The sequence below is a fragment of the Nothobranchius furzeri genome, chromosome 6 (genome assembly GCF_043380555.1).
Source record: "Nothobranchius furzeri strain GRZ-AD chromosome 6, NfurGRZ-RIMD1, whole genome shotgun sequence".
NCBI classification, from domain to species: domain Eukaryota; kingdom Metazoa; phylum Chordata; class Actinopteri; order Cyprinodontiformes; family Nothobranchiidae; genus Nothobranchius; species Nothobranchius furzeri.
Window position 1 is genome coordinate 78200462 of NC_091746.1, and position 26583 is coordinate 78227044.

Sequence of the window (26583 nt, forward strand, 5' to 3'; positions counted from 1 at the left end):
CTAATCTTTTACCTCACAGCAGGAATGAAGGTGCTGTCATTTTTGATTATGCTTCTAATTAGTCTATAATTAGATGTGTTTACTCGTTTCTACTTTAGTGACAAGCTAAATAAAAAAATATAAACATCAGACAAAGATTTGGTCGTAAACAGACGGTGATTAGGATTTTAAATGCATAAAAGACACAACTACAGTTTATTGAACTTTGAAATGAAACCACCAGCTGAATAAAACCAGGACTTTTCAGTGACAGAGTTCTAATTTGTGTGTTTTAAATAAAAATGAATTGGAGTGCATGTTTGATAGCTGATTCTTAAACTCCAAAGTAGCTGTTGGAGATTTAATTTTAATCAAGTCTTTGTTGCTCCTTTGAGTTACTGTGGCAGATCCCTTCCTATTCGTGGGCCTTTCTGCCCTGACTTTTGTCTTAAGCAAATTTATTTCATCATTTCCATCACTTTTATGTTGTTACAGGTTTTGTACAATTTTGGTTTCATTTGTAACAGCATCAGTAAAGTAAAAGGTCAAAGCAAAAAAGGCAACTAAAGCAGCTCATTACAACAAACTTTACATTTCCTGACATTTGTATTGATCAGGTTTGGTATGAATGATCACTCAATGCCTGTAAGACAGTGACATGGCTCCGAGACACAACTGCAAGTGCAATTATTGTTCTTAAAGTGATCTGACAAACTTTTACCTCTAAGATGCTGACAGCCTTAGTCGCTGCGTCACACTGAAAACCCCTCCCACTCTACCTCGCCTTTCCATCCACATCTCCAGCATCACAAAAGATGGAAAGAAACAAGTTCAGCTAGTTGTGACAGAGGTTTAAAAAATCCTCCCTCTTTTATAAACTCATACTGAGTGGTCAGTCTTCACTTCCATCATTTGACTTGAGGCGTAAGGGTGTCTGTTACCTTCTTTAACGTTGTGGTGATCAAGATAGTTGCAGCATAGTGGGACAACACAGAGGTAAGAACGCACCCTTAATATTTACAACGTTTTAAACAAATAAAGGTTTAAATATGAGGGATTTTATTTTCTAATTGAAGTTAAAAAGTATTGTTGGTTGCTGTGGATTAAAATATTAGCCTGTTTTTGGTTTTTGCTTCAGTTTTTAACTATTAAAATGTATTTATTTTTTAACATTGATGACTATGTACACAATCTGCCCATTTCAGATAGTTGTTCTTGAAATGTGGGTCTTTTTATTTATTTATTTTTATGCTCCATTAATTAATTAATTAATTTATTTATTTATTTATTTATTTATTTATTTATTTATTTATATACTTTTGCACAATGAATGTAACAGTTCAGAAGTGAAGAGCAGATAAACTGTTTATTTTAACAAAGGTTGCATATTAAAACACAAGTCTATATAATTAATGGATTCATCTTTAATTGCTGGGTTGATCTGTGTGTGACAAGTAATTTTCTTTGATGGCTTCTGTGCTAAGTGATTCTCAGCTATGTGACTCATGAAGATAATTGCTTTAACTGGCAGATACAACTGGACAGATTTCATTAACGTGAGCAAAAACATGAGTAGTGACCAAAAGAACGAGATCACAGATATTAGCGGCCGAAATGCAGGTGGCTGGGCTCTCCCTTATTGAGTGAGGAGCTCGGTCATCCGGGAGGGGCTCGGAGTAGACCCGCTGCTCCTCCACATCAAGAGGAGCCAGTTGAGGTGGCTCGGGCAGCTAGTTAGGATGCCTCCTGGACACCTCCCTGGTAAGATTTTCCGGACGTGTCCAACCGGAAGAGGACCTAAAGGACGACCCAGGACACGCTGGAGGGACTATGTTTCTCAGCTGGCCAGGGAACACCTTGGGATTTCCCCGGAGGAGCTGGTCCAGGTGGCTGGGGAGAGGGAAGTCCAGGCCTACCTGCTTAGGCTGCTGCCCCCGTGACCTGACCCCAGATAGCAGGTTGAAAATGGATGGACGGATGTAAGCAAAAATAAGCATTGACAAGAGGTAGTTATGAATCTGTGGCAGCTGCGTTGACGTATTCATGACGGTCAGACCTGTGCTGCCACCGAGTGTTTCGAGATTTGCAATGTTTTCTGACTGAATGGTGGTTAGATATTGCAACAGAGCAGTAAGTGATATTTTACCTTATTTCAAAGACATCATTTTGTTTGCAAATGGTGCGAGCTTTTTACTAGAATTGCTAAATGAACTTAAGGTGATATCAATAATGATAGCATAAATATTTGCATTGAAAAGGATTGTTTTACTTGTATGTTTAGATTATGAGATTGTAAAAAAATGATCAGTCAAATTCTTGGTCTTACAAGAAGTGGATACACCTTTGGTAGGAATCTAGAATGACAACTGTAGATAGAAACTGCTTTGTCATACAGGATAAAGTTTCCCAAACTTGCCTCACTTGAATGTCGACATACCTGCATCAGAGCATCTGTTGCTGCCAGAATGTTACCTTGTTAAAAACTCTCTTTTGTTTGTTGAGTTAATTAGTGAACGAAGATGACGATATAAGTTGTTTAACCACTTTGTTGCCACTTCTCAGCTCTTTCATTAACAGCACTTTCTTGAATTTGTCAAAAAGTCAGGTACATATTTTCGATTTCTGTTTGCCATTTTATCCTGGTGGCGCCAGCCTCGCCCCCATCAGTGCGCCCCAGTGCAGCTGTGGCTACACTGTAGCTTATCATCAACAGTGTGTGAATGCGTGTGTGACAGGATGGATCACTGATTGTGCTGTGAAGCGCCTTGGGGGGGTTGTAGAACTGTAAGAAGCTGCTAGAGGCCATTTATCATTTTACCATTTATCCTGTTGAATTTGAAATAAAAGCCTGACTTGGAGATGAAGGTTGACTTCTCTGTGGGCAAGTAAGCTACTTGTGCGTGCTACAAATCTAGTGGTATTTAGTAATTGATAGGTCTCTCATTAACATATGTTTGGAGAGCATGTCTAGTTAGAATGGTGTGAGAGCTCACGTTCGTTCTGCAAATAAAAAAAATACATTTGGAGAATTATTTATTTTGACATATTTTGTAGAAAGCTGCTCCTCCGAGGATGACGCCTCACATATTTCATCTCCTGTTAGCAGGTAATGTATATGAGGGTATACTACCGTGTGTGTGTGTGTGTGTGTGTGTGTGTGTGTGTGTGTGTGTGTGTGTGTGTGTGTGTGAGAGAGAGAGAGAGAGAGAAAAAGAGAGAGAGAGGGAGAGAGAGAGAGAGAGAGAGAGAGAGAGAGAGAGAGAGACCCACACTGTGAGCAAAGTAATCTAATAAACTCATAAAATCAAATGAAATCAGACTAATCCATGTTTTTCCTCTACAGGACTGATTGGAACAACGTGTTCTCAAACAGGTAACATAAACAAGGCAGCATGATTCAGGTTGTCAGGATTAAATGAGTAAAAAATGATGTTAGAATTTGCATACTTTCCGTTTTCTATTTTAAATCCATTTCTTACCAGTGATGCAGAACACAAGAACAGAATAATTTCCTTACCTTAACTTAAATTTAAAGTGAAGATAGCAGAGTCAGCCTGGATATATGCCAAACAAAATAGACACAGAATAATTTTAAACATAGAATTTTGACAAATAGACCAATATATTCTTTTTTACAAAAAGTAGTTTAAAAAAAGTTAATCTTAGCTGTAAGAACATCTAGATCCAAGAAAGAACACAACTTTTAGGTATGTTTTATATTTTGTTATGATAATACTTGATAATAAAATACTAGAATACTTAGTCTGCTAATAGAGTACAGATGGGAACAATGTAGGAGTGGGTCAGCATAATTTTGTATTTGTTGACATTATTTTCTTTGTATTTCCAATCCATGCTCAGGTGGATAGCATTTATTTGAGGTCTAAAATATTTTTTAACAAATACATTTCTAGCTTTATATTAAAAATAATTAAAATAACATTGTGGGATTATTATTGTCATTAAGTACACAATGACTAACCCTAACCTTCACCCAATAGAGGGCAGTGTGGTGGCTTGTAAGGAAGTATAATGTCACCACCCACACATTTACAAGAAAACTGGTTATGATAATCATGTCTACTTTGATGACTATGATGTTTGAAAGGATTCTTCTTTGTATTTTTGAATGCTTTGAATGGAAATTCAAGACATTTGCAAAGTGCTGCACACATGATCAAATGACTTCCCACCTTATTTGTATTGAGGATTAATACACTTTTTAATTAAAAAGACCATTAACAATAAAAATCACATTATTACCAATGTTAGACAAAAATTTTACCTGTCTCACTTAACATTTTGCTACTTTCTCACCTGTCCACCCTGATTTTTCAACAGTAACCACAACATCTGAGGACACAACTGTATCAACACTCACATCCCAATCAAACAGCACAGATTCACCACTCACCACAGCTTCAGAATCAGCATTCACAACTTTGTCATCAGGTAACACAGAACCAACTGTAACAACTCCCCCAGCCAGCACAGAGCCAGAAACAGCGTTAACAACTCCCCCAGCCAGCACAGTGCCAGAAACAGCGTTAACAACTATATTACCTGCCAGCACAGAGCCAGAAACGGCGTTAACAACTCCCCCAGCCAGCACAGAGCCAGAAACAGCGTTAACAACTATATTACCTGCCAGCACAGTGCAAGAAACAGCCATAACAACTCCCTCAGCCAGCACAGAGCCAGAGACAACTGTAACAACTCCCTCAGCCAGCACAGTGCCAGAGACAGCCATAACAACTCCCCCAGCCAGCACAGTGCCAGAGACAACTGTAACAACTCCCCCAGCCAGCACAGTGCCAGAAACAGCGTTAACAACTATATTACCTGCCAGCACAGAGCCAGAAACGGCGTCAACAACTCCCCCAGCCAGCACAGAGCCAGAAACGGCGTTAACAACTCCCCCAGCCAGCACAGAGCCAGAAACGGCGTTAACAACTCCCCCAGCCAGCACAGAGCCAGAAACGGCGTTAACAACTCCCCCAGCCAGCACAGAGCCAGAGACAGCCATAACAACTCCCCCAGCCAGCACAGTGCCAGAAACAGCGTTAACAACTATATTACCTGCCAGCACAGTGCAAGAAACAGCCATAACAACTCCCTCAGCCAGCACAGTGCCAGAGACAGCGTTAACAACTCCCCCAGCCAGCACAGAGCCAGAAACAGCGTTAACAACTATATTACCTGCCAGCACAGTGCAAGAAACAGCCATAACAACTCCCTCAGCCAGCACAGTGCAAGAAACAGCCATAACAACTCCCTCAGCCAGCACAGAGCCAGAGACAGCCATAACAACTCCCCGAGCCATCACAGTGCAAGAAACAGCCATAACAACTCCCTCAGCCAGCACAGAGCCAGAGACAGCCATAACAACTTCCCGAGCCAGCACAGTGCAAGAAACAGCCATAACAACTATATTACCTACCAGCACAGTGCCAGAGACAACTGTAACAACTCCCTCAGCCAGCACAGTGCAAGAAACAACTGTAACAACTCCCTCAGCCAGCACAGAGTCAGAGACAACTGTAACAACTATATTACCAGCCAGCACAGTGCCAGAAACACCTGTGACAACTTCCCCAGCCAGCAAAATGCCAGAAACAGCCATAACAACTCCTCCAACCAGCAGAGTGCCAGAACCAGCCAGCACAACTATAATACCAACAAACACAGTGCCAGAACCAGCCATAGCAACTAATTTACCAGCCAGCACGTCAGAAACTGTAACAACTTCTCCAACCAGAAGAGTGCCAGAACCAGCCAATACAACTATAATGTCAACAAACACAGTTTCAGAAACAGCCGTAACAACTCCTCCAACCAGCAGAGTGACAGAACCAGCAAACTCAACTATGTTACCAGCCAGCACAATCCCAGAAACAGCTAACACAACTGTCTTACCAGCCATCACAGTGCAACAACCAGCCAGCACAGTACCAGAACCAGCGATTACAACTATATTACAAGCCAGCACAGTGCCAAACCCAAAGGACACATCTGTATTACCAACCAGCACAGTGACAGAATCAGCCAGAACAACAATATTAATTGCCAGCATGGTGCCAGAACCAGCCAGTACAACTGTATTACCAGCCAGCACTGTGGCAAAACCAACGGACACAACTATATTACCAGCCAGCACCTTGCCAAAACCAATGGACACAACATTTGCGATAGTCAGTACAGTGTCAAAACAAGCTGTAACAACTTCAGCAGACAACATAGTATCGCACCCAGCCAACATAACTTCATCTTCAGGTAACACAATATCAGAACCTGCTGACACAAGCCTTTCACCAGCCAACACAGTGTAAGAACAATATGACCCAATGATATTACCAGCCATCAGTGTCAGGACCAGCTGCGAAAAATTTGACAGCTGACAACCCTAGCCTAACAAAACTACTACTAAAGAAAGTGTAATTTATACAGTCTATACATCTTTAAATCAAGTCTAAAACATATTAATACTCTCAGATAAAGTTGCATGATAAGTGAACAATTAAAACTTTATTGCAATGATGTGATGGCATAGTTGGAAGACTTCAGTCTTCTTACATGACTCATAATTAACAAATCAGAAATGAAAAATTTACCAAACCAAAGATATTTATAAATTGGTAACTTCATCATCACTCAACGTAATATGATAAAATGATGTTAAGTAAGTAAAGATTTTTAGCTGTTTCTTAAAACTCGTTTAATACCCAAAATGGCTTACTATTAGTCATGTTTTTATATGCTAGCATATATCAAACTAGGCATTTACAAGAGCCTGTCTAATAGAAAACAAATTCAAAATGTATTGTTTACTTTGTTTTTGGATTTCCCACAGCTCCATCAACTACTGCGATTTTAGCACTGACTGACGCAACCTCAGTATCAATTAATGCTACTGTGCCACCATCTAAAACCACTGCATCAGGTATTACCCCAAATTCAATGATTGGTGATCTAAATTCTGTCATTCAAATACAACAGGCTTAGTTGTTTCATGAAACCGTGTTGATTTGTGATTGAGACCTAACAAAGGATTCAACCTCACTTTTTTTCAACACATTAAATCTGTTATCTACAGGCATTCTAACTTCTTCACCTGAAATAACAACTTCACCAATAGAAGGCACCTCCCCACCACATGGGACAGCAACCTCTCAAGCGCTAATTTCCTCTTTACCTTCTACTGGCACACCCTCTGAATCAGCAGCCTCGTCATCACCAGGTAACTGAACTTGAGTCAGTCTGTAATGTAGTATCTAGATGAATTCGCGCCAGTGTGGACTAATTACATTTGATTAAAATATGTTTTTGGTTAGGGAAATTTTGTTAAACAATGACCGATCTCTGTAGTTATATGCAACCAGTATAACCTAACAAACTGTCAAACAATCCTCATTAAGGTTCAACGTTCAAATTAATGTGTTGTTAGGCCCAGTGACATTCAGTTTGGATATCAAGCTGAATATCTATGTACAAATTATAGAAGCAACACATTTTCTTAAAACTTATTCATCACCAAGAATTTAATCCAAAATATGTATGTGTAATTGATGAAGAAAAAAAACCCATCAATACTCCATCATCAGTACCTACGCTACCAGGCAATCCCAATTTAATCTAATTCAAAACACCATCACAGCTCTTCTGCGCCATTGTGAAAACTTTGTAACAACTACACATTTAGGTGATTTGCCATCACCATTTTTTAACACCTCAACTAAATAACTTGATTTTACCACTAAGTCCTAATGGCGCCAATTATAATTATTGAGGTTAACAATCAAGTCTTTGCTGAAATTATATTTTTTGTATGTAATTTTGTTCTGTAGTAATTACCAGATGTGATACTTTTAGTCTTTGCAAAAACTCCTATAATATGTCAACAAAAGGCAAATGACAACACTTATAATCATTACCATCTTGTGGAACTGAATTTTATAATGATAACATAATATAAACATGAACGAATAATGTTATTATTTCATCAGGTTTAACATCAGTTGCACCTTTTGTGAATTCATCTCCACAAATTACCACACCAGTGGTCAGCCCAACTTCACCTAGTGGGGCCACGACTTTTTCATCAGAGAACTTGAGTTCACCACCAGTCAGCATCAGCCCACCATCATCAGCTCCCCCAAGTCCTGGTAGTTAAATTTTTGCCGCAATCTAAACATCACTACAGTTTCTTGTACCATCTTAACAGTTTTAAAATATTTGCACCTACCATACATTTTGGTATTTAGACATCACCATCTTTAGGCAAAACCTCACATCAAGCTAACATGTTACTACAAAGTCTCATCGTTCATTAATGAAACAAACAGAAGAGTTGTATTTTATTAATCATGTTTATTTTTCATTATTATCACTTAAATGATTGTTTGTTCATGTTTTGAGGTAGTTCTTATATTAGTAATACATTCAGTACGTGCAAGAAACACTCCCATTTTAAGTCAACAAAGGATAGTCGACAGCAATTTAAATCATTACCAAACTAATAAGGCTGTCGTTGACAAGGATAAACTAATAAATAATATGTAACCCATAGCCTCAGATTTTTTTTTATCAATGTTATTCTTGCAGGTGCACCTTCAGTGAATTCACCTCCACAAATGACCTCACCAGTGGTCAGCCCAACTTCACCTGGACAGCCCCTGACCTTTTCAACAGAGAACTTAAGTTCACCATCAGTCAGCATCAGCCCGCCACCATCAGCTCCTACAAATCCTGGTTATTACATTTTTGCCACATTCAAAACAACAGTAGAAGCAGCTCGGGCACTCTGCCCACATGCATCACACACTGTGCGTAGGGCACGTTTCCAGATGGGCACCAATCAAAAAGGCTTTTCAAAAACTATTTCATGGGATGCAGATTTTTCACATGTAACTATGTAGTAGTAGCTCAAACTTGTAATACCTTTAGTTTTTGCAAGGAACTCTCCTATAAAAAGCCAACAAAGTTTGGTTGTCAACTATTTAAATCATCACCAACGAGTACAGCTGTCTTTAACAAGGATAAACTAATAGATGCTTATAAATAAATTTGTAACCCATTTTCATAATTTTGGGTTTTTTTCTCAATGTTATTCTTTCAGGAGGTACAACATCAAATACACCCTTTGTGCACTCATCTCCACAAATAACCACACCAGTGGTCAACCCAACTTCACCTAGAGAAGCCACGACTTTTTCAACTGAGAACTTGAGTTCACCACCAGTCAGCATCAGCCCACCACCATCAGCTCCCCCAAGTCCTGGTAATTAAACCTTTTCCACAATCAAAACACCATTAGAAGCAGCAACATCTCACTCTGTGCGTAGGGCGAGTAGCCAAAAGGGCAACAACCAAAATAACTTATGAATAATATTTTCTGTTGGGAGTGGATCTGCCAACTTGTTACCCATAGGTTCTATAATTTTTTGGGTTTTCTCAATTCTTTCAGGAGATACAACATCAAATACACCCTTTGTGCACTCATCTCCACAAATAACCACACCAGTGGTCAATCCAACTTCACCTAGAGAAGCCACGGCTTTTTCAACTGAGAACTTAAGTTCACCATCAGTCAGCATCAGCCCACCACCATCAGCTCCTACAAATCCTGGTTATTACATTTTTGCCACATTCAAAACAACAGTAGAAGCAGCTCGGGCACTCTGCCCACACGCATCACACACTGTGCGTAGGGCACGTTTCCAGATGGGCACCAATCAAAAAGGCTTTTCAAAAAATATTTCATGGGATGCAGATTTTTCACATGCAATTATTTAGTAGTAGCTCTTAAAACTTGTAATACCTTTAGTTTTTGCAAGGAACTCTCCTATAAAAAGCCAACAAAGTTTGGCTGACAACAATTTAAATCATCACCAACGAGTACAGCTGTCTTTAACCAGGATAAACTAATAGATGCTTATAAATAAATTAGTAACCCATATTCATAATTTTAGTTTTTTTCTCAATGTTATTCTTTCAGGAGCTACAACATCAAATACAGCCTTTGTGCACTCATCTCCACAAATAACCACACCAGTGGTCAACCCAACTTCACCTAGAGAAACCACGACTTTTTCAACTGAGAACTTGAGTTCACCACCAGTCAGCATCAGCCCAACAACATCAGCTCCCCCAAGTCCTGGTAATTAAACCTTTTCCACAATCAAAACACCATTAGAAGCAGCAACATCTCACTCTGTGCGTAGGGCGAGTAGCCAAAAGGGCAACAACCAAAATAACTTATGAATAATATTTTCTGTTGGGAGTGGATCTGCCAACTTGTTACCCATAGGTTCTATAATATTTTGGGTTTTCTCAATTCTTTCAGGAGATACAACATCAAATACACCCTTTGTGCACTCATCTCCACAAATAACCACACCAGTGGTCAATCCAACTTCACCTAGAGAAGCCACGGCTTTTTCAACTGAGAACTTAAGTTCACCATCAGTCAGCATCAGCCCACCACCATCAGCTCCTACAAATCCTGGTTATTACATTTTTGCCACATTCAAAACAACAGTAGAAGCAGCTCGGGCACTCTGCCCACACGCATCACACACTGTGCGTAGGGCACGTTTCCAGATGGGCACCAATCAAAAAGGCTTTTCAAAAAATATTTCATGGGATGCAGATTTTTCACATGCAATTATTTAGTAGTAGCTCTTAAAACTTGTAATACCTTTAGTTTTTGCAAGGAACTCTCCTATAAAAAGCCAACAAAGTTTGGCTGACAACAATTTAAATCATCACCAACGAGTACAGCTGTCTTTAACCAGGACACACTAATAGATGCTTATAAATAAATTAGTAACCCTTATTCATAATTTTAGTTTTTTTCTCAATGTTATTCTTTCAGGAGCTACAACATCAAATACAGCCTTTGTGCACTCATCTCCACAAATAACCACACCAGTGGTCAACCCAACTTCACCTAGAGAAGCCACGACTTTTTCAACTGAGAACTTGAGTTCACCACCGGTCAGCATCAGCCCACCATCATCAGCTCCCCCAAGTCCTGGTAATTAAACTTTTGCCAGATTCACCACAAACACCACTAGATGTTGCTCCTAGTATCTCTTATTAACTCAGATTTTCACCCACTAATCATTTTGGTCATGTAACATAGCTAATTTCATTGTTCACTAATGGAAAGAATAGAGGGGTTTTAGGTTAACAATCATGTTTATTTTGTGCACAAAAGTGAGAAACAAGTATATAAAATCTGTAAAGGTTTTATTGGCTTTAGGTTATCTAATTCAAATATTCTAATAATCAATTAACAGTTTCAAAAATCATTTTTTCATGTGTATCACATGGTAATGCAAAATGCCAGTTTTTCAAGGCAAACATCAACTTTAACTTCACTTTTAATAATTTCTCTACCAAACAAAGCAACTTAATAAGCAGTCAGCATAAAGAAATAACTTCAACAATGATTTACTACCATTCCGTGCAACTTCACCACAATATAGTGCAACCTTATCATCTCCAGACATGTCAATGCTAACTCGCCATCACTTATAATATTTAAGCATAATTTGGTGCTACTGCACGAGCAGAAACTTGAATTACAAATTCTTATAACGAATAGGCTAATAAAATTGTATTTATAATGTAAGTTTGTAAAAATGCATATTGGGACTTTTTAAATTATTAAATAAGTCCTAACTACCTGACTAACAAGAAAATACACCTACCTCCTGCATTAGCTTGTAATTGAAAATAAGTGGTGAAACTTTAGGATTTGAAAATCCTGACAGTTCTAGGTCACACTGTCCTTTAACATTCATGTACTCACCTATTTTCACTCATGACAGGGGATACTGTTTTTGGTTTAGCATGCAGGAAACAGCAGAGAACGTCTAGAAGCAACTGTTAGCATTATCAACTCTACCACATGGCAGAATTCCTCCAGGCGTGTGTTATTTGTGGAGATAAAACATCAGTTTTGCAAAGCAAACTGAGTCAGTGGCAGAGTTATGTTGACCAAAGGAGAAATGGCCAAATAATTTAATTTAATTTAATATATAAAGCACTTTACCACCACCGGTTACAATGGTTCAAAGTACCGGACACGTTCAAAAAAACGAACTCTATTAAAACGTAGATTAAAAACTCGTAATAAATAAGATGGGTTTCAAAATTATACTAGATGAAAAATGAAAACTCATAAAACATAAAAGAGACTAAATTAGCTGTGATACAGTGGCATGTTGACTAGTCCACATAATAATCTAGAAAGCAGACCAGGTAAATGCCCATGGGTCCACCAAAGCAAAAAGATCAAATACAGTTCCAAGTCATCCTAAAATAGTGAGCAACCCTAGTTTTAAAGCTCCATACTGTACATGAGCTTCAAATCTCAAGTGAAAGTTGATTCCAGTTTCGGTATTAAAATTGCAAATGCATGTTTGCCACAAGACTTTAGCTTGGCCCAGGGGACCACCAGTAGGTGCTTGTCAGAGGAGCATAGGGCATGTGCTGGCACATGTTTTACTGGCAGCTCAGCAAGGTAGGGTGGTGCTGTCCCTGCCAGGACCTTAAATCAGGATATAAGACAGCAAAACCCATAGACACGAATATGTAGATGCCCCACTGGGTGTTGCAGAGCATAACAGGATCACTGCTGCCAGATTGGGTGGGTCGTCTCACTCTCCAAACCAAACTGGAGTCAACACAGGGTGGGTAACTATGCCCGTTTTTTGTGCAGCCGTCAGTTGCAACAACCGACGCACTATTGAAACAAAACAAAAAAATCACATGGGATTACTATTCACTTTTCAAGCCTAGCTGTTAGGATTTAATATTTAAATTTATTTTGTTAAATTATATTTATATTTTAATTATCATGTTATACTATATGTCAGACTTTTTGAAAAATAATAATAAAATGTGCTTTTTAGTTGGGTAAGCACCTTCCTCAGTAGAAATCAATGCACTTGGGGTGAATGGGGACCCATCCAAGATGGCAGCCCGCTGCTATGCTAGCTCCAATAAGCAGCGACAATCCATGTGGTGTCTACGTATATGAAGTGTGTGACAAAACCTGCTGTCTGAAGCTAAGCTGTGATGTGGCAATGTTCCAGTTACTGGAAATGGTGCAATGGTGTATTTTTTCCCCCGAGAACGACTTACAGTCATTATGAAATACCATATACTGTCTGTGTTTAAAATACTTTTCTATTTGGATTAAACAGAATTAACATCAGCCTCATCAGTCAACCCAACCTCACCTACAGTGATACACGTATCCTCGCCTCCTTCCAATTTGCCACCAGTCAGTATAACGCCTCCAAATCCACAAACCTCAGGTAACCTCAGGTTCTGTTATTGTTAATATACCATTGTTTTGTTTATTGTCTGCTATAAAACTATGAAACTTTGTTCTTGAACAGGCCCTGCAAGCTCTCCACCTGCTATTCAAACATCCACAACACCAGCAACCGCACCTACAACAGCTACGACTCCAGCTCCAGCTCCACCTTCAACTCTAACTACAACTACAACCACAACTACAACTACAACCACGACTACAGCTACAACTACCACAACCACAACCATAGCTCCTGAAAAACCAGAACCTAAAGTCATTTTAAAATTTAAGGTGGAGGAAACCTTTCAGCCAAAACTTGCAGACAAAACCTCTCCAGAGTTTAAGGCATTAGAGACTAAAGTAACTACACAGGTAAGATTTCTTCAGTTCCTCTTTTGAATTGTTATTCTTCCCATTTAGAGAGATTACTTTAAAAAAATCCATGGAATACTTATATTTAAAAACAATAAAAGATGTTTTTCCTTAAAATATTTTTTTCCAATAGTTCATAACTTGAATATGAGTTACTTAACAAGTCATGTTATTACTCTTTTTCAAAAATATACATTTACAAATAAGTCATGACTCAACAAGGAATGTTCCAGTTATTTTTAAACAGAAATTAAAATGCAAGAAAGTAAAAAGTAAAGTAAAAATAAAGTGAATCATTCAAGTGAAATTCTAACAAATTTGTCTTTCTTTTTACAAAATTCTACATAGCTCAACAAAGTCTATAAAGAAGAGTACGGAGATAAATTTAATCGAACGATCATCAATGGATTCAGGTAAACATTTAGCAATTGTTGTGATTATATTTAAAAATCGTCTTATGCTTTATCTACTAATTGCCACAAATGCTCTTAAAAATATGGAGAAAGGGATTTGCCACTTTGTTGTTTATCACATTTTCATACTGAAAAACACATTTTTTTTAACTAGTCCTTTTAATTTGCAGGAGATTCATACTAAAAAAAACAAAGGATTTATCAGTAAAGTACACTACAACAAAATCTAACTAGCATTTCTGTTGCAGTGCTGGATCCATTAATATCGATGCTGTGCTGATATTCAATAATGTGACGACATTACCAAATGCCAGTTCTGTTGTTGACACTTTGGTGAATGCTACCATGAATGGAAATTTAAACCTTACTGTCAACACAAGTTCTATTGTTGCTCAAGGTAAGGCTTTGAGTCATTCACAAAATGTCAGATTGTGCAAAAATTGTATTATTTTCAACAATAACTGGATTACTTTTGTACTAATTGTTATTTGTAGAGGTTATACCAACTGAGACACCGACTACAACAGCGGTTTCCACACCAGCGATTTCAACTTCGTTAACAGGTATTTTTATGACTCCAGCAGCTTGAAATATTTTTCTTGTGTTAAAGTTATGATTTTAATTTTGAAACAAATTATATATATATATATATATATATACATACATACAAATATGCTTTTGGACAACAAACAAGGTGAAGTACTCACCGCTCTGAATGTCAGTCGGCGGGGAAGTCCACTGTATACTTTTAAACAAGATGCAAATACTGTTTTTCTTTCTAAAGAAAGGACTTATCTGCTCTTGACTCAAAATAAAGCCCAAGTTTAAATAGTCCAAATTTGATGCCAGAGCCGTTTCAAACCAGTGGTCACCATCTTAGTTTTGCTCAATTGTCGGTAAAGTAATGTAATCATAAACACAATTATACCTCATATTTTATTTTGTTTTTTCAGAAAATACAACTCCACTTCCAGGGATTGTGACCCCAACAGTCATCCCGACCTCAATCTCACCCACACCAGGTCTCCTCTTAACGACGAATGCTACTTCACCACCATTTATCCAAACGGCATCAGTCACTCCACCTTCAGTAACCACTGAAACATTGCCAGGTAATGTAACTCATACCAATTTCAATTTGTTATGTGATACATTTATGGCACAAAAGCAGGAAACAACATTTGGTTAAAAATAGTCTGTTGCCATTTTTCCTTGAGTTAGATAAATGGGAAAAAACATAATGTAACCAGCCCAGTTAGCTTAGCTTGCTTTAAGCTTAGCATAAACATGTGTGAAAAAGTCATGACGATTAATTAATGATGATCCAAATTTTTCTTGGTGATCTCAATAATCAAATCGACTACAAAGGAAAATAAGTAAATTGGAAAATCTATAAGAGATAAATATGACCTGGGACTGCATGTTGACAAAGCATTGCTGTAAGCCGTCGCTACAAGGCACAAGGACAAAATGCAATAGCCCCAAAACCTGCTATTAACTGTTATAAAGGTCAAATATTGTAAATGTTATAAAGTAAACTCAACAGTGAATATTTCTGCCAGGCATCATGTCACAGCATCCTTGTGTCTTGCAGCAGCAGATTACATCGGTGCTAGTTATTACCATTCACTTTGGTAAATATAGCCACAGAGTGAATTTTACTTAGGGGTTGAATAAACCTTTACAAAATTCGTTTGAACAGGTAAGTGAATGTGCCTGTCGTGGAGGCAAACCCCGAACCCTCTGATGGACACCGGTGGTTAGGGAGGCTAACAAGCTGAAGAAGGAGTTCTATCGGGTCTTTTTGGCCTGTGGGACTCCAGATGCAGCTGATGGGTACTGGCAGTCTAAGCAGAATGCGGCTCAGATGGTCGTGGAGGCAAAAACATGGGCGTGGGAGGGGTTCGGTGAGACCATGGAGCAAGACTGCCGCATGGCTTCGAAGAGATTCTGGTCAACCATCCGGCATCTCAGGAGTGGAAAGCAGTGAGCTACCAACACTGTTTACAGTGGGGACGGTGTGCTGCTGACCTCTACTCGGGACGTTGTGGATCGGTGGGCGGAATACTTAGAAGACCTCTTCAATCCCACTGGCACATCTTCCAGTGAGGAAGTAGAGTCTGGAGACTTTGAGTTGGATTCTCCAGTCTCTGGGGCAGACGTCACTGAGGTGGTCAAAAATCTCCTCGGTGGCAAGGCTCCAAGGGTGGGTGAAATCCGCCCGGAGTTCCTTAAGGCTCTGGATGTTATAGGGCTGTGTTGGCTGACGCGGCTCTGCAATATCGCGTGGACATCGGGGGCAGTTTCACTGAATTGGCAGACTGAGGTGGTGATTACCCTATTTAAAAAGGGGGACCGCAGAGTATGTTCCAACTACAGAGGGATCATACTTCCAAGGCTGCCCTTTATCACTGATTCTGTTCATAACTTTTATGGGCAGGATTTCTAGGCGCAGCCAAAGTGTTGAGGAGATCTGTTTTGTTGGCCTGAGGATCAGGTCTCTAGTCTGGCCTGCCAGACACCTCCTTTGCTTAATTCTGCACAGAGAAAAGGTCTGGGAACTCTCCTATTCAAATAACCCCACCCCCTGAGAATTCTAAACGAGCCAATAGGCGCTGAGTAGCGTACGTCACACACCACAACGCCGAGTTTGTCATAAACATGGCGACCGAAGCAGAGTTTGCCTGCGGCTCCTCTGTTCTAAATGACTTGGACAAGTCTTTAAAACAAGTAGAAGCGCTAAAAGTCTTTCTTCTAAAGGAAGATGTTTGAGCTGTCACCAGACGGCATTTTTGACCACAGCTGAAAAACGACAGCGACGTTCAGTTTCTCATAAACAACGAAGACAGCGGCGGAGTTTGCTGCGGCTCTTTCCTCTGTTCTAAATGACTTGAATGTCTTTAAAACAACAACAAGTAGAAGTGCTAGAAGCATTTCTTCTAAAAAAAAATAAAAATAAAAGGTGTTTGCGCCGTTACCAGACGCCTTTTGTTACCACAGCTAAAAAACTACAGCGTTGCACGGTACAGTCGGCATTTCTGTCTTTTTTTCTGATTGGATATTTTTGAGCTGCCTAGTCCCGCCCCTCATGTGCCTCTCTGTCTGTGAGTTACCAGACTCTTTCTCTGTGCAGAATTAAACAGAGGAGGAGTGTGGCAGGCCAGGCTATCAGGTCTCTGCTTTTTGCAGATGATGTGGTCCTTTTGGCTTCATCGGACAGTGATCTCCCCAGCTGTCACTGGAGCGGTTCACAGCTGAGTGTGAAGTGGCTGGGATGAGAATCAGTTCCTCTAAATCCGAGAACATGGTCTTAAGTCGGAAAAGGATAGAATGCCTTCTCTAGGTCAGGGACGAGGTCCTGTCTCAAATGGAGGAGTTTAAGTATCTCAGGGTCTTGTTCACGTGTAAGGGAAAGCTGGAGCATGAGATTGATAGGCGGATTGGTGCTGCGACTCCAGTGAAGCAGGCACTGTACCGATCTGTCGTGGTGGAGAGAGCTGAGCCAGATGGCAAAGCTCTCGATTCACCAGTCGATTTACGCTCCTACTCTCACCTATGATCACGAGCTTTGGGTAGTAACCAAAAGAACAAGATCGCGGATACAAACAGCCAAAACGAGTTTTCTCCGCAGGGTGGCTGGGCTCTCCCTTAGAGATAGGGTGAGAAGCTCGGTCATCTGGGAGGGGCTCGGAGTAGACCCGTTGCTCCTCCACGTCGAGAGGAGCCAGTTGATGTGGCTTGGGCATGCCTCCTGGACGCTTCCCTGGTGACTTTTTCCGGGCACGTCCAACTGGGAGGAGACCCAAGGGAAGACCCAGGACATGCTGTAGGGACTATGTCTCTCTGCTGGCCAGGGAACACCTTGGGATTCCCCTAGAAGAGCTGGCTCAAGTAGCTGGGGAGAAGGATGTCTGGGCGTCAAGGGCTTAGGCTGCTGCCCCCGCAACCCGACTCCAGATAACTGGCTGAAAATGGATGGATATATACGTATATATATAGATATATAGATATATGTGTGTGTGTGTATGAGAAGAGTATTTGTTTTGCCTCTGTAACCTGTGTTATGCTACTTCATCAGTGGTCAACTCAACCTTACCACCACTACAAGGAGAAACCACACCAACACTAACTTCTTCACCAAATACTACAACTTCACCAGCATTCAATATGACATCACCTACACTGAATTCAAACTCTCCGCTAGTCAGTTTATCTTCATCTCCAATCACTGCATCTTCATCTCCAATAACAACTTCACCAGAAGTCAACTTGACATCACATACACTGAATGCAACTTCTTCTCCAGTCAGTCCATCTTCATCTCCAGTCACTGCATCTTCACCTCCAATCACTACAACTTGCCCAGAAGTCAACTTGACATCACATACACTGAATGCAACTTCTCCGCTAGTCAGTCCATCTTCATCTCCAATCACTGCATCTTCACCTCCAATCACTACAACTTCACCAGAAGTCAACTTGACATCACTTACACTGAATGCAACTTCTTCTGCAGTCAGTCCATCTTCATCTCCAATCACTGCATCTTCACCTCCAATAACAACATCTTCACCAGAAGTCAACTTGACATCACATACACTGAATGCAACTTCTCCTCCAGTCAGTTCATCTACACCGCCAATCAGTGCAGCCTCGCAACTAGTCAGTTCAACTTTAGGACCAGTCAACACCACGTCCCCACTAGGTAATAAAACATCTGAGCTTCCATTGTCCACCACAAATCCAACAGGTAGTTAAATCTTGCTGCAGCCATTATATAACAGCCCACTGATTTTACAGAGGAAACAGAACCTAAAACTGTATTAATAGTATATTTGTCGGTCCCATAGAATAAATTGTGCCAACATCTTCTTAAATAACTTAAACTTTCTCATTCACGCAGCACCTCCAAATGTTTCAACTGCTGCTTCGTCTACATCAGTGGCATTGACCACATTAACAGGTAATGTAATCAAATACCCATTTTAATGTGTTTGAATCTATTCATTTAAGAAACTAAATATATTGATCAGCACAGAAAGGTTAACCCTACTGGTGGCATTAGTGAAATTGAATAATATGAAAAATCTGTATTTTCAGATATTGATCATTTGTATATTTATTTTTCTAAACCTAACCAAATATTACCACTCAACTCATCTTCACCAACACCCAATTCATCACCAACAGTTGCTCCAAATGCTACTTCACACAAACAAAACACAACTTCACCTCCACTTACTGTTATCACTAGTAACAAATTCAACTTTGCAACCACTCTGTGCAACTTCATCTCCAGTTCATGCAACTTCACCAGCAGTCAACATGACATTACCAACAATAAATGCAACTTCACATCCACTCATTTCATCATCACCAGTAACAAATGCAACTTTGCAACCAATCAGTGCAACGTCACCTCCAATTCATGTAACTTCTGGACCAATCAACATGACATTACCGACAATAAATCCAAATTCACAACCAGTCAACACCACTTCACCACCATTCAAGATAACATCACATCTCCCCTTGTCTAGCTCACAATCAAGAGGTAATTCATTCACTGTTATAGTCAATACATCACAGCCAACTGACAGTACAGAGTAAACAAATCATAAAGCTTAAGTAACTAATACGACAGCAGCAAAGTAACACATGAACTATTTTTACATGCGACATATGTAATGGAAAAAATTATTAATATGTAAACAAACATATATTGACCGACATTGAGTGACTACCCGTAACTATGGTATTAGTGAAAGATATTTAGATGAAAAAACAGTTTACAGAAATTTGTCATTTGTGGTTTGTTTTCTAAACGTAACCAAATTTTACCACAAAACTAAACTTTACAATTAATAACCATCAGCTGACTTAACCACAAATCCTTTTGCTACTTCACCTACATACAATCTAACTTCACCTGCACTCATTGTTTCATCACCAGCAACAAATGCAACCTCTCCACCAGTCAGTGGAACATCACAGCTCCCATTGTCCTCTACACAACCCACAGGTAATTACGCTTTTATAGGCATTATATCAACACCAACAGATTTTACAACTTTATTAAGTAATATATTAGCAGCAAATAGACATGTCCAGTGTCTGCACGCATCCTTTGAAATGTAATATTTGAAAAATGGTATGTATTTTTTAATTATGTCTTTCTAATTAATATAACAGTTTTTCCAGTCATTTTAACTAGTGCTTCATCCTCAACCCCACCAGCTACTACAACTACGATGACTACGACACCTACATCTACAATTACAACTACCACAACTACAACTACAGCTCCTGCAAAATCAGAACCTCAAATATCGCTAAAATTTAAGGTGGAGGAACCCTTTGAACCAAAACTTTCAAACAAAACCTCTCCAGAGTTTAAGGCATTAGAAGCAAAAGTAACTACAGAGGTAAGTTTGATTTCTTCAGTCCCTCTTCTGCCTATTTATTCTTCCCCTTCACAGATATTGTTTCAAAAGACTCCATGGAATATTTAGATTTAAAAACAGTAAAAGACGCTTCTCCTTAAAATAATCTTTCAATAGTTTATAACTTGAATATGAGTCACTTTGCAATGCATGTTATTACTCATTTTTCAAAAATATATATTTACAAATAAGTCATGACTTAACAAGAAATGTTCCAGGTTTTTTAAAACAGAAATTAAAATGCAAGAAAGTAAAAAGTAAAGTAAAAATAATGTGAATCGTTCAAGTGGAATTCTAACAAATTTGCCTTTCTTTTTACAAAATTTCATACAGCTCAACAAAATCTATGCACAAGAGTACGGGAATAGATTTAATCGAACAATCATCAATGGATTCAGGTAAACATTATGCAAATATTGTGATTACATTTTTTTAAAATTTTATGCTTTACCTGCTAATTGCCACAAATGCTCTTATAAATATGGAGAAAGGGATTTGCCACTTTTTTGTTTATCACATTTTCATTCTGAAAAACAATTTTTTTAACTAGCCCTTTTAATTTGCAGGAAATTCATACAAAAAAAAAACACAGGATTTATCAGTAAAGTACACTACAACAAAATCTAACTAGCATTTCTGTTGCAGTGCTGGATCCATTAATATCGATGCTGTGCTGATATTCAATAATGTGACGACATTACCAAATGCCAGTTCTGTTGTTGACACTTTGGTGAATGCTACCATGAATGGAAATTTAAACCTTACTGTCAACACAAGTTCTATTGTTGCTCAAGGTAAGGCTTTGAGTCATTCACAAAATGTCAGATTGTGCAAAAATTTGAAAACAATTTTCAAGAATAACTGGATTACATTTGTACTAATTGTTATTTGTAGAGGTTATACCAACTGAGACACCGACTACAACAGCGGTTTCCACACCAGCGATTTCAACTTCGTTAACAGGTATTTTTATGACTCCAGCAGCTTGAAATATTTTTCTTATGTTAAAGTTATGATTTCAACTTTGACACAAATACATATCAATCAATCAATCAATCAATCAATCAGTCAGTCAGTCAGTCAGTCAGTCAGTCAGTCAATCAATCAATCAATCAATCAATCAATTTATTAGAGACACAAAATGGCCCATTGCAAATAATTAAAACATAAATAAATTAAATATTTAAAATAAATGTACACTGTTACAGGCTCACAAAGGTTAAGACACCAATTGTTCCACATATTGGCAAATAAATAAATATATATATATATAGAAATAAAACCCACCTTCACCACGGTTAAATATAATGTCCCCACCAGTGAGTGCAGTTTCAACACCAATATATGTGAGCTTTAGCCTGGCAAGCCGTCCTATACACTGTATGTGAATATATAGTCTAGCCATGATCCATTGATGGATCTCAGTCATGGGGTGGGATCTGCAGTTGAGTTCAAACTGTCTGCTGCTTGAACAACAAACCAGGTGAAGTACTCGCCACTACCGATGTCAATCAATGCAGCAGTCCACAGAATACTTTTGAACAAGAAGCAAATGCACTTTTTTCTGAAGAGCGAGCTTAAAGCTTCTTTCAGGAGTATTTCTCTTATCCGATGGCACCATCTAGTGGCTGACAAGCATATCGCACAAAAATAAATCTCTCTGTTTTTTTAAAATCGTGACTTCATGTTTCTGTTTATAAATGTGCTTCTGTAGCTGACAAACAGAGCTAAAACACGTAATTTTATGAGTATTGTTCTCATGTCATGTTTTGTTCTCATATATTTATATTTTAGAGACTTTCTTGTCAGTGAAAAGTTCATCAACTCTGCATCAGCCGAGGTATTCCTTAAATTTGAAGCATCTAAGCTGTAGTCTAACGCCATTGGTTAGTTCGGGTCGGCGCTCAGTTTCCTATTGCACAGAGTTCTGCGGGGCAGGGGACGTGCTTAGCAAAAAAAAAAAAAGACGAATTGCTTACATTATATCACAGTACATGATGAGAAAATCACTTACGGATTTCTGACAAATCGTACATCATTTCTGAAAGGTGAAAACTCCGGAAAGCAGCTTTAAGTACCTCAATCTGCTCTTGACTCCAACAAAAGCCCAAGTTTAAATAGTCCAAATTTGATGCCAAAGCCATTTCAAACCAGTGGTCACTATCTTAGAGTGACATCTTGACCACCAAACCGATAGTGCTGTGATTGGTTGGCCACCAGACTGGGCTGCAGAAGTAGTGCATGGATAGACGGACATGTAGAGTAAAATCATGTTTCTTCTACTACTGTTCATCTAGATTTCTAGCCTATGTGAACTTAACAACTAATAAGGAATCCCTCACCCAGTGGCAGCCCTATCTAACCACCATGTAATCAAATACCCGTTTTAATGTAATTAAATCTATTCATGTAAAAAACTAAATATATTGATCAGCACAGAAAGGTTGTTTAAATCTATTAATTAGTGAAATACATTTTTTGGAATAAAGCAGTGTTTTCATGTACTGACCTTTTGTTTTTGGTTTTCTCAATATAATCTACATTTACCACCCAACTCATCTTCACCAACAGCCAATTCATCCCCATCAGTTGGTTTGGCCACAACTCCAGTTGCTAATTCACCTACACAAAATGCAACTTCACCTCCACTCATTGCATCATCACCAGCAGTCAACGTGACACCAGCACCAATAAATGAAACTTCACCTCCAATCAGTTCACCTTCACCTCCAGTCAGTTCAACTTCAGGACCTGTCAACATCACATCACCACCAGTCAATATATTTTCCTCCCTACAAAAAGCAGGTAATAACATTTTTGTATAGCCGTTAAATCACAGCCCACTGATTTTATATATATATATATATATATATATATATATATATATATATATATATATATATATATATATATATTTAATGAAAGATGTGCTCTCAGATATTGATCAGTTGAGTCATACTTTCTACACTTCAGTTGAACTTACCTTCATTCCGATCTCCATTCATTGTATACTCACCAGTAACAAGTGCAGCTTCACCAGCAATCAATGTGACATCACCGACGCTAAACGCAACATCCCAACCAGTCGGTTCACCTTCCCCTCCAATCAGTTTTACTTCACCAGCATTCAACATGACATCACCAACGCTAAACGCAACATCCCAACCAGTCGGTTCACCTTCCCCTCCAATCAGTTTTACTTCACCAGCATTCAACATGACATCACCAACGCTAAACGCAACATCCCAACCAGTCGGTTCACCTTCCCCTCCAATCAGTTTTACTTCACCAGCATTCAACATGACATCACCAACGCTAAACGCAACATCCCAACCAGTCGGTTCACCTTCCCCTCCAATCAGTTTTACTTCACCAGCATTCAACATGACATCACCAACGCTAAACGCAACATCCCAACCAGTCGGTTCACCTTCCCCTCCAATCAGTTTTACTTCACCAGCATTCAACATGACATCACCAACGCTAAACGCAACATCCCAACCAGTCGGTTCACCTTCCCCTCCAATCAGTTTTACTTCACCAGCATTCAACATGACATCACCAACGCTAAACGCAACATCCCAACCAGTCGGTTCACCTTCACCTCCAATCAGTGCAACTCCAGCAACAGGCAACATCACTTCACCACTATTCAATATAACATCACAATTTCCAGTGTCCACCACACAACCAAAAGGTAATTCAGTCACTTTTAAAGTCATTACATCACAGCCACCTGATTTTACAGTGAACCAAACTGACAGCTTTATTAGGTAATATAATAGCAGCAAGACTCCACTTTTGCATTGCTACATGCAACATATCTAATGTAAAATTATGACTTTATATGTATGTATTTGTTATTATTTATACATCAGCTTCACAAACTTCTAATTCATAACCATTATTTGATGTGACCTAAACTCTATTTGGTTCTTTCAAATGTGATATTTGTCAAACTGCATGCCTGTCTAATGTCTTTCTAATTGATATAATCTTTTTTCCCCTCTAACTGGAACATTACGGCAACCAGTTACTTCAACTATTGCTTCACCCTCAACGCCACCAGTTACCATAACAACACCCACAACTACAACTACAACTACATCACCACCAGATGCAACCGTTGGGCTGCAGCTTACATTTAACCAACCATACGATAACAACCTGTCTAACCCTTCCTCTGATGCATTTCAAGCACTGGCACAACAATTGCAACAGTTGGTAAGTATCACCACTCATTTCTATCATGGGTGTTTGATTCTTTGAGTGTGTGTGTGTGTGTGTGTGTGTGTGTGTGTGTGTGTGTGTGTGTGTGTGTGGTGAAGCAGAACCTGTATTTCTACCTTTTCATTTGTTTAAACTTTTCAGCTTGATGGCATCTACAGTCGAAGATATGGTAGAAGATTTAGAAGATCTCGTGTCAAGAGCTTCAGGTACATTCCAGAAAAATGTTGCTAACAGTTTTTTAGATGACAAATTACCTTTTGTCTACAAATGTGTACATACATTAGGAGCACAAAAAATGTGGCTGATTTTTAAAATGTAATTTTGGAAGGTAATGTTAGAAAATTGTGCTTCAGTGAGATCTAATATTTCTTAAACTTGTTTTACAGGCGAGGTTCAGTTGTGGCAGATTCAGATCTGATATTTGAAAATGCCACCTCAGTGCCAGACATTGGCGATGTGCAGAATACTATACTGGAGGCGAGAAATGCTTCCAACAATACCCTTCTGCAAGAATTGACAAGTGTTAATGTAACTGGTGAGCAATGTTTTATCTTTGATTGTCAGTACCACGTGATAAATTGTGTCTACTTCAATATTTACACTTTTTCACTCTTGTAGCACCTTCAAATGCATCAACTGCTGCTCCTCCTACACCAGAGACTCCAACCACTTTACCAGGTAATGTTTTCAAATAAGGATTTTTCAATGAAAGAACAATGTTTTCAGATATTGAACATTTGAGTTTTGCTCTCTAAACATTAACACATTTTACCTCTGTACTCAAATTCACTAACTCCCAATTCATCACCTTTAGTTGATGTGACCTTCATTCCAACTGCTACTTCATCTACAGAAAATGTGACATTATCTCTACTTATTGTATCCTCACTAGCAGCCAGTGCAACTTCACCAGCAGGCAACACATCATCACTAAATGCAACTTCCCAACCAGTCAGTTCACCTTCACCTCCCGTCAGTGCTACTCCAACACCAGTCAATATCACTTCACCACCATCAAACATATCATCACAATTCCCATTGTCCACCATACGACCAACAGGTAATTCAGGCACTTTTTACATCACAGCCATTTGATTTTACAGAGTGGACAAAACTGAAGAAAACACTTTTATTTTTCAACATGCAACAATATGTGTTTTGTAAAAACACGACTATATTTATGCATTTTTTTAACATCAATAACTTTGACCACTTTCACAGGAAAGATCATCATAGAACCATACAATTTGAATAAATTGGTTAACATGAGAAGATGAATTAGATTGACCTGCACAGATGTTACCTCTATTTATGATATTAGTGAAAAATATTCATATGAAAACAATCATTAGTGATCATTAGTGGTTTGTTTTCTGAAGTTAGATGTTACCATTGAACTCAACTTCACCAGCTATTAGCCTGACCAGTCAGCCCCGTGCTTCCTTATGAAGGCAATGGGTCTGGGAACTCTCCTATTCTTATGACCCCACCCCTTGAGAATTCTAATCGAGCCAATCAGCGCTGAGCAGCGTACGCCACACATCACAACTCAGAGTTTCTCTTAAACATGATGACTGAAGCGGAGTTTGCTGTGGCTCTTTCCTCTGTTTTGCATGACTTGAACATGTCTTTAAAACCACAAGTAGCGCTAAAAGCCTTTCTTTTAAAGAAAAATTATGTTTGCGCAGTCGGCAGACGCCATTTTTGACTACAGCACAAAAACTACAGCGTTGCACGGTACAGTCAGCATTTTGGCCTTTTTTTCTGATTAGTTATTTTTGAGCTGGCTAGTCCTGCCCCTCATGTGCCTCTCTGC

The 26583-nt window shown here is 39.0% G+C and overlaps 1 protein-coding gene across 8 annotated transcripts in view; it reads left to right on the forward strand.

Moving 5' to 3' along the window:
- The first annotated feature begins 838 nt into the window (after positions 1 to 838).
- The window catches only part of LOC107375222 (mucin-2), a 41185-nt gene continuing 15440 nt past the window's right edge, over positions 839 to 26583 (forward strand). For 2 of the 8 annotated variants that reach the window (XM_070552826.1, XM_070552828.1), the window contains exons 1-32: positions 839 to 975; positions 3034 to 3085; positions 3323 to 3352; positions 4321 to 6252; positions 6830 to 6919; positions 7073 to 7216; positions 7983 to 8141; positions 8581 to 8727; positions 9095 to 9256; positions 9443 to 9604; positions 9974 to 10135; positions 10853 to 11014; positions 13194 to 13307; positions 13392 to 13681; positions 14030 to 14094; positions 14343 to 14491; positions 14589 to 14657; positions 15048 to 15206; positions 18173 to 18799; positions 18998 to 19057; positions 20048 to 20116; positions 20332 to 20519; positions 20871 to 20935; positions 21183 to 21331; positions 21432 to 21500; positions 23109 to 23342; positions 23557 to 24234; positions 24571 to 24761; positions 24909 to 24973; positions 25154 to 25302; positions 25386 to 25445; positions 25660 to 25827. In XM_070552826.1, the coding sequence (XP_070408927.1) occupies positions 3052 to 3085; positions 3323 to 3352; positions 4321 to 6252; positions 6830 to 6919; positions 7073 to 7216; positions 7983 to 8141; positions 8581 to 8727; positions 9095 to 9256; positions 9443 to 9604; positions 9974 to 10135; positions 10853 to 11014; positions 13194 to 13307; positions 13392 to 13681; positions 14030 to 14094; positions 14343 to 14491; positions 14589 to 14657; positions 15048 to 15206; positions 18173 to 18799; positions 18998 to 19057; positions 20048 to 20116; positions 20332 to 20519; positions 20871 to 20935; positions 21183 to 21331; positions 21432 to 21500; positions 23109 to 23342; positions 23557 to 24234; positions 24571 to 24761; positions 24909 to 24973; positions 25154 to 25302; positions 25386 to 25445; positions 25660 to 25827 (6802 nt within the window). In that variant the 5' untranslated portion in view covers positions 839 to 975; positions 3034 to 3051. The remainder of the gene's footprint in view (positions 976 to 3033; positions 3086 to 3322; positions 3353 to 4320; positions 6253 to 6829; positions 6920 to 7072; positions 7217 to 7982; positions 8142 to 8580; positions 8728 to 9094; positions 9257 to 9442; positions 9605 to 9973; positions 10136 to 10852; positions 11015 to 13193; positions 13308 to 13391; positions 13682 to 14029; positions 14095 to 14342; positions 14492 to 14588; positions 14658 to 15047; positions 15207 to 18172; positions 18800 to 18997; positions 19058 to 20047; positions 20117 to 20331; positions 20520 to 20870; positions 20936 to 21182; positions 21332 to 21431; positions 21501 to 23108; positions 23343 to 23556; positions 24235 to 24570; positions 24762 to 24908; positions 24974 to 25153; positions 25303 to 25385; positions 25446 to 25659; positions 25828 to 26583) is intronic. The other 6 variants (XM_070552827.1, XM_070552833.1, XM_070552830.1 and 3 more) reach the window with 6 other exon arrangements.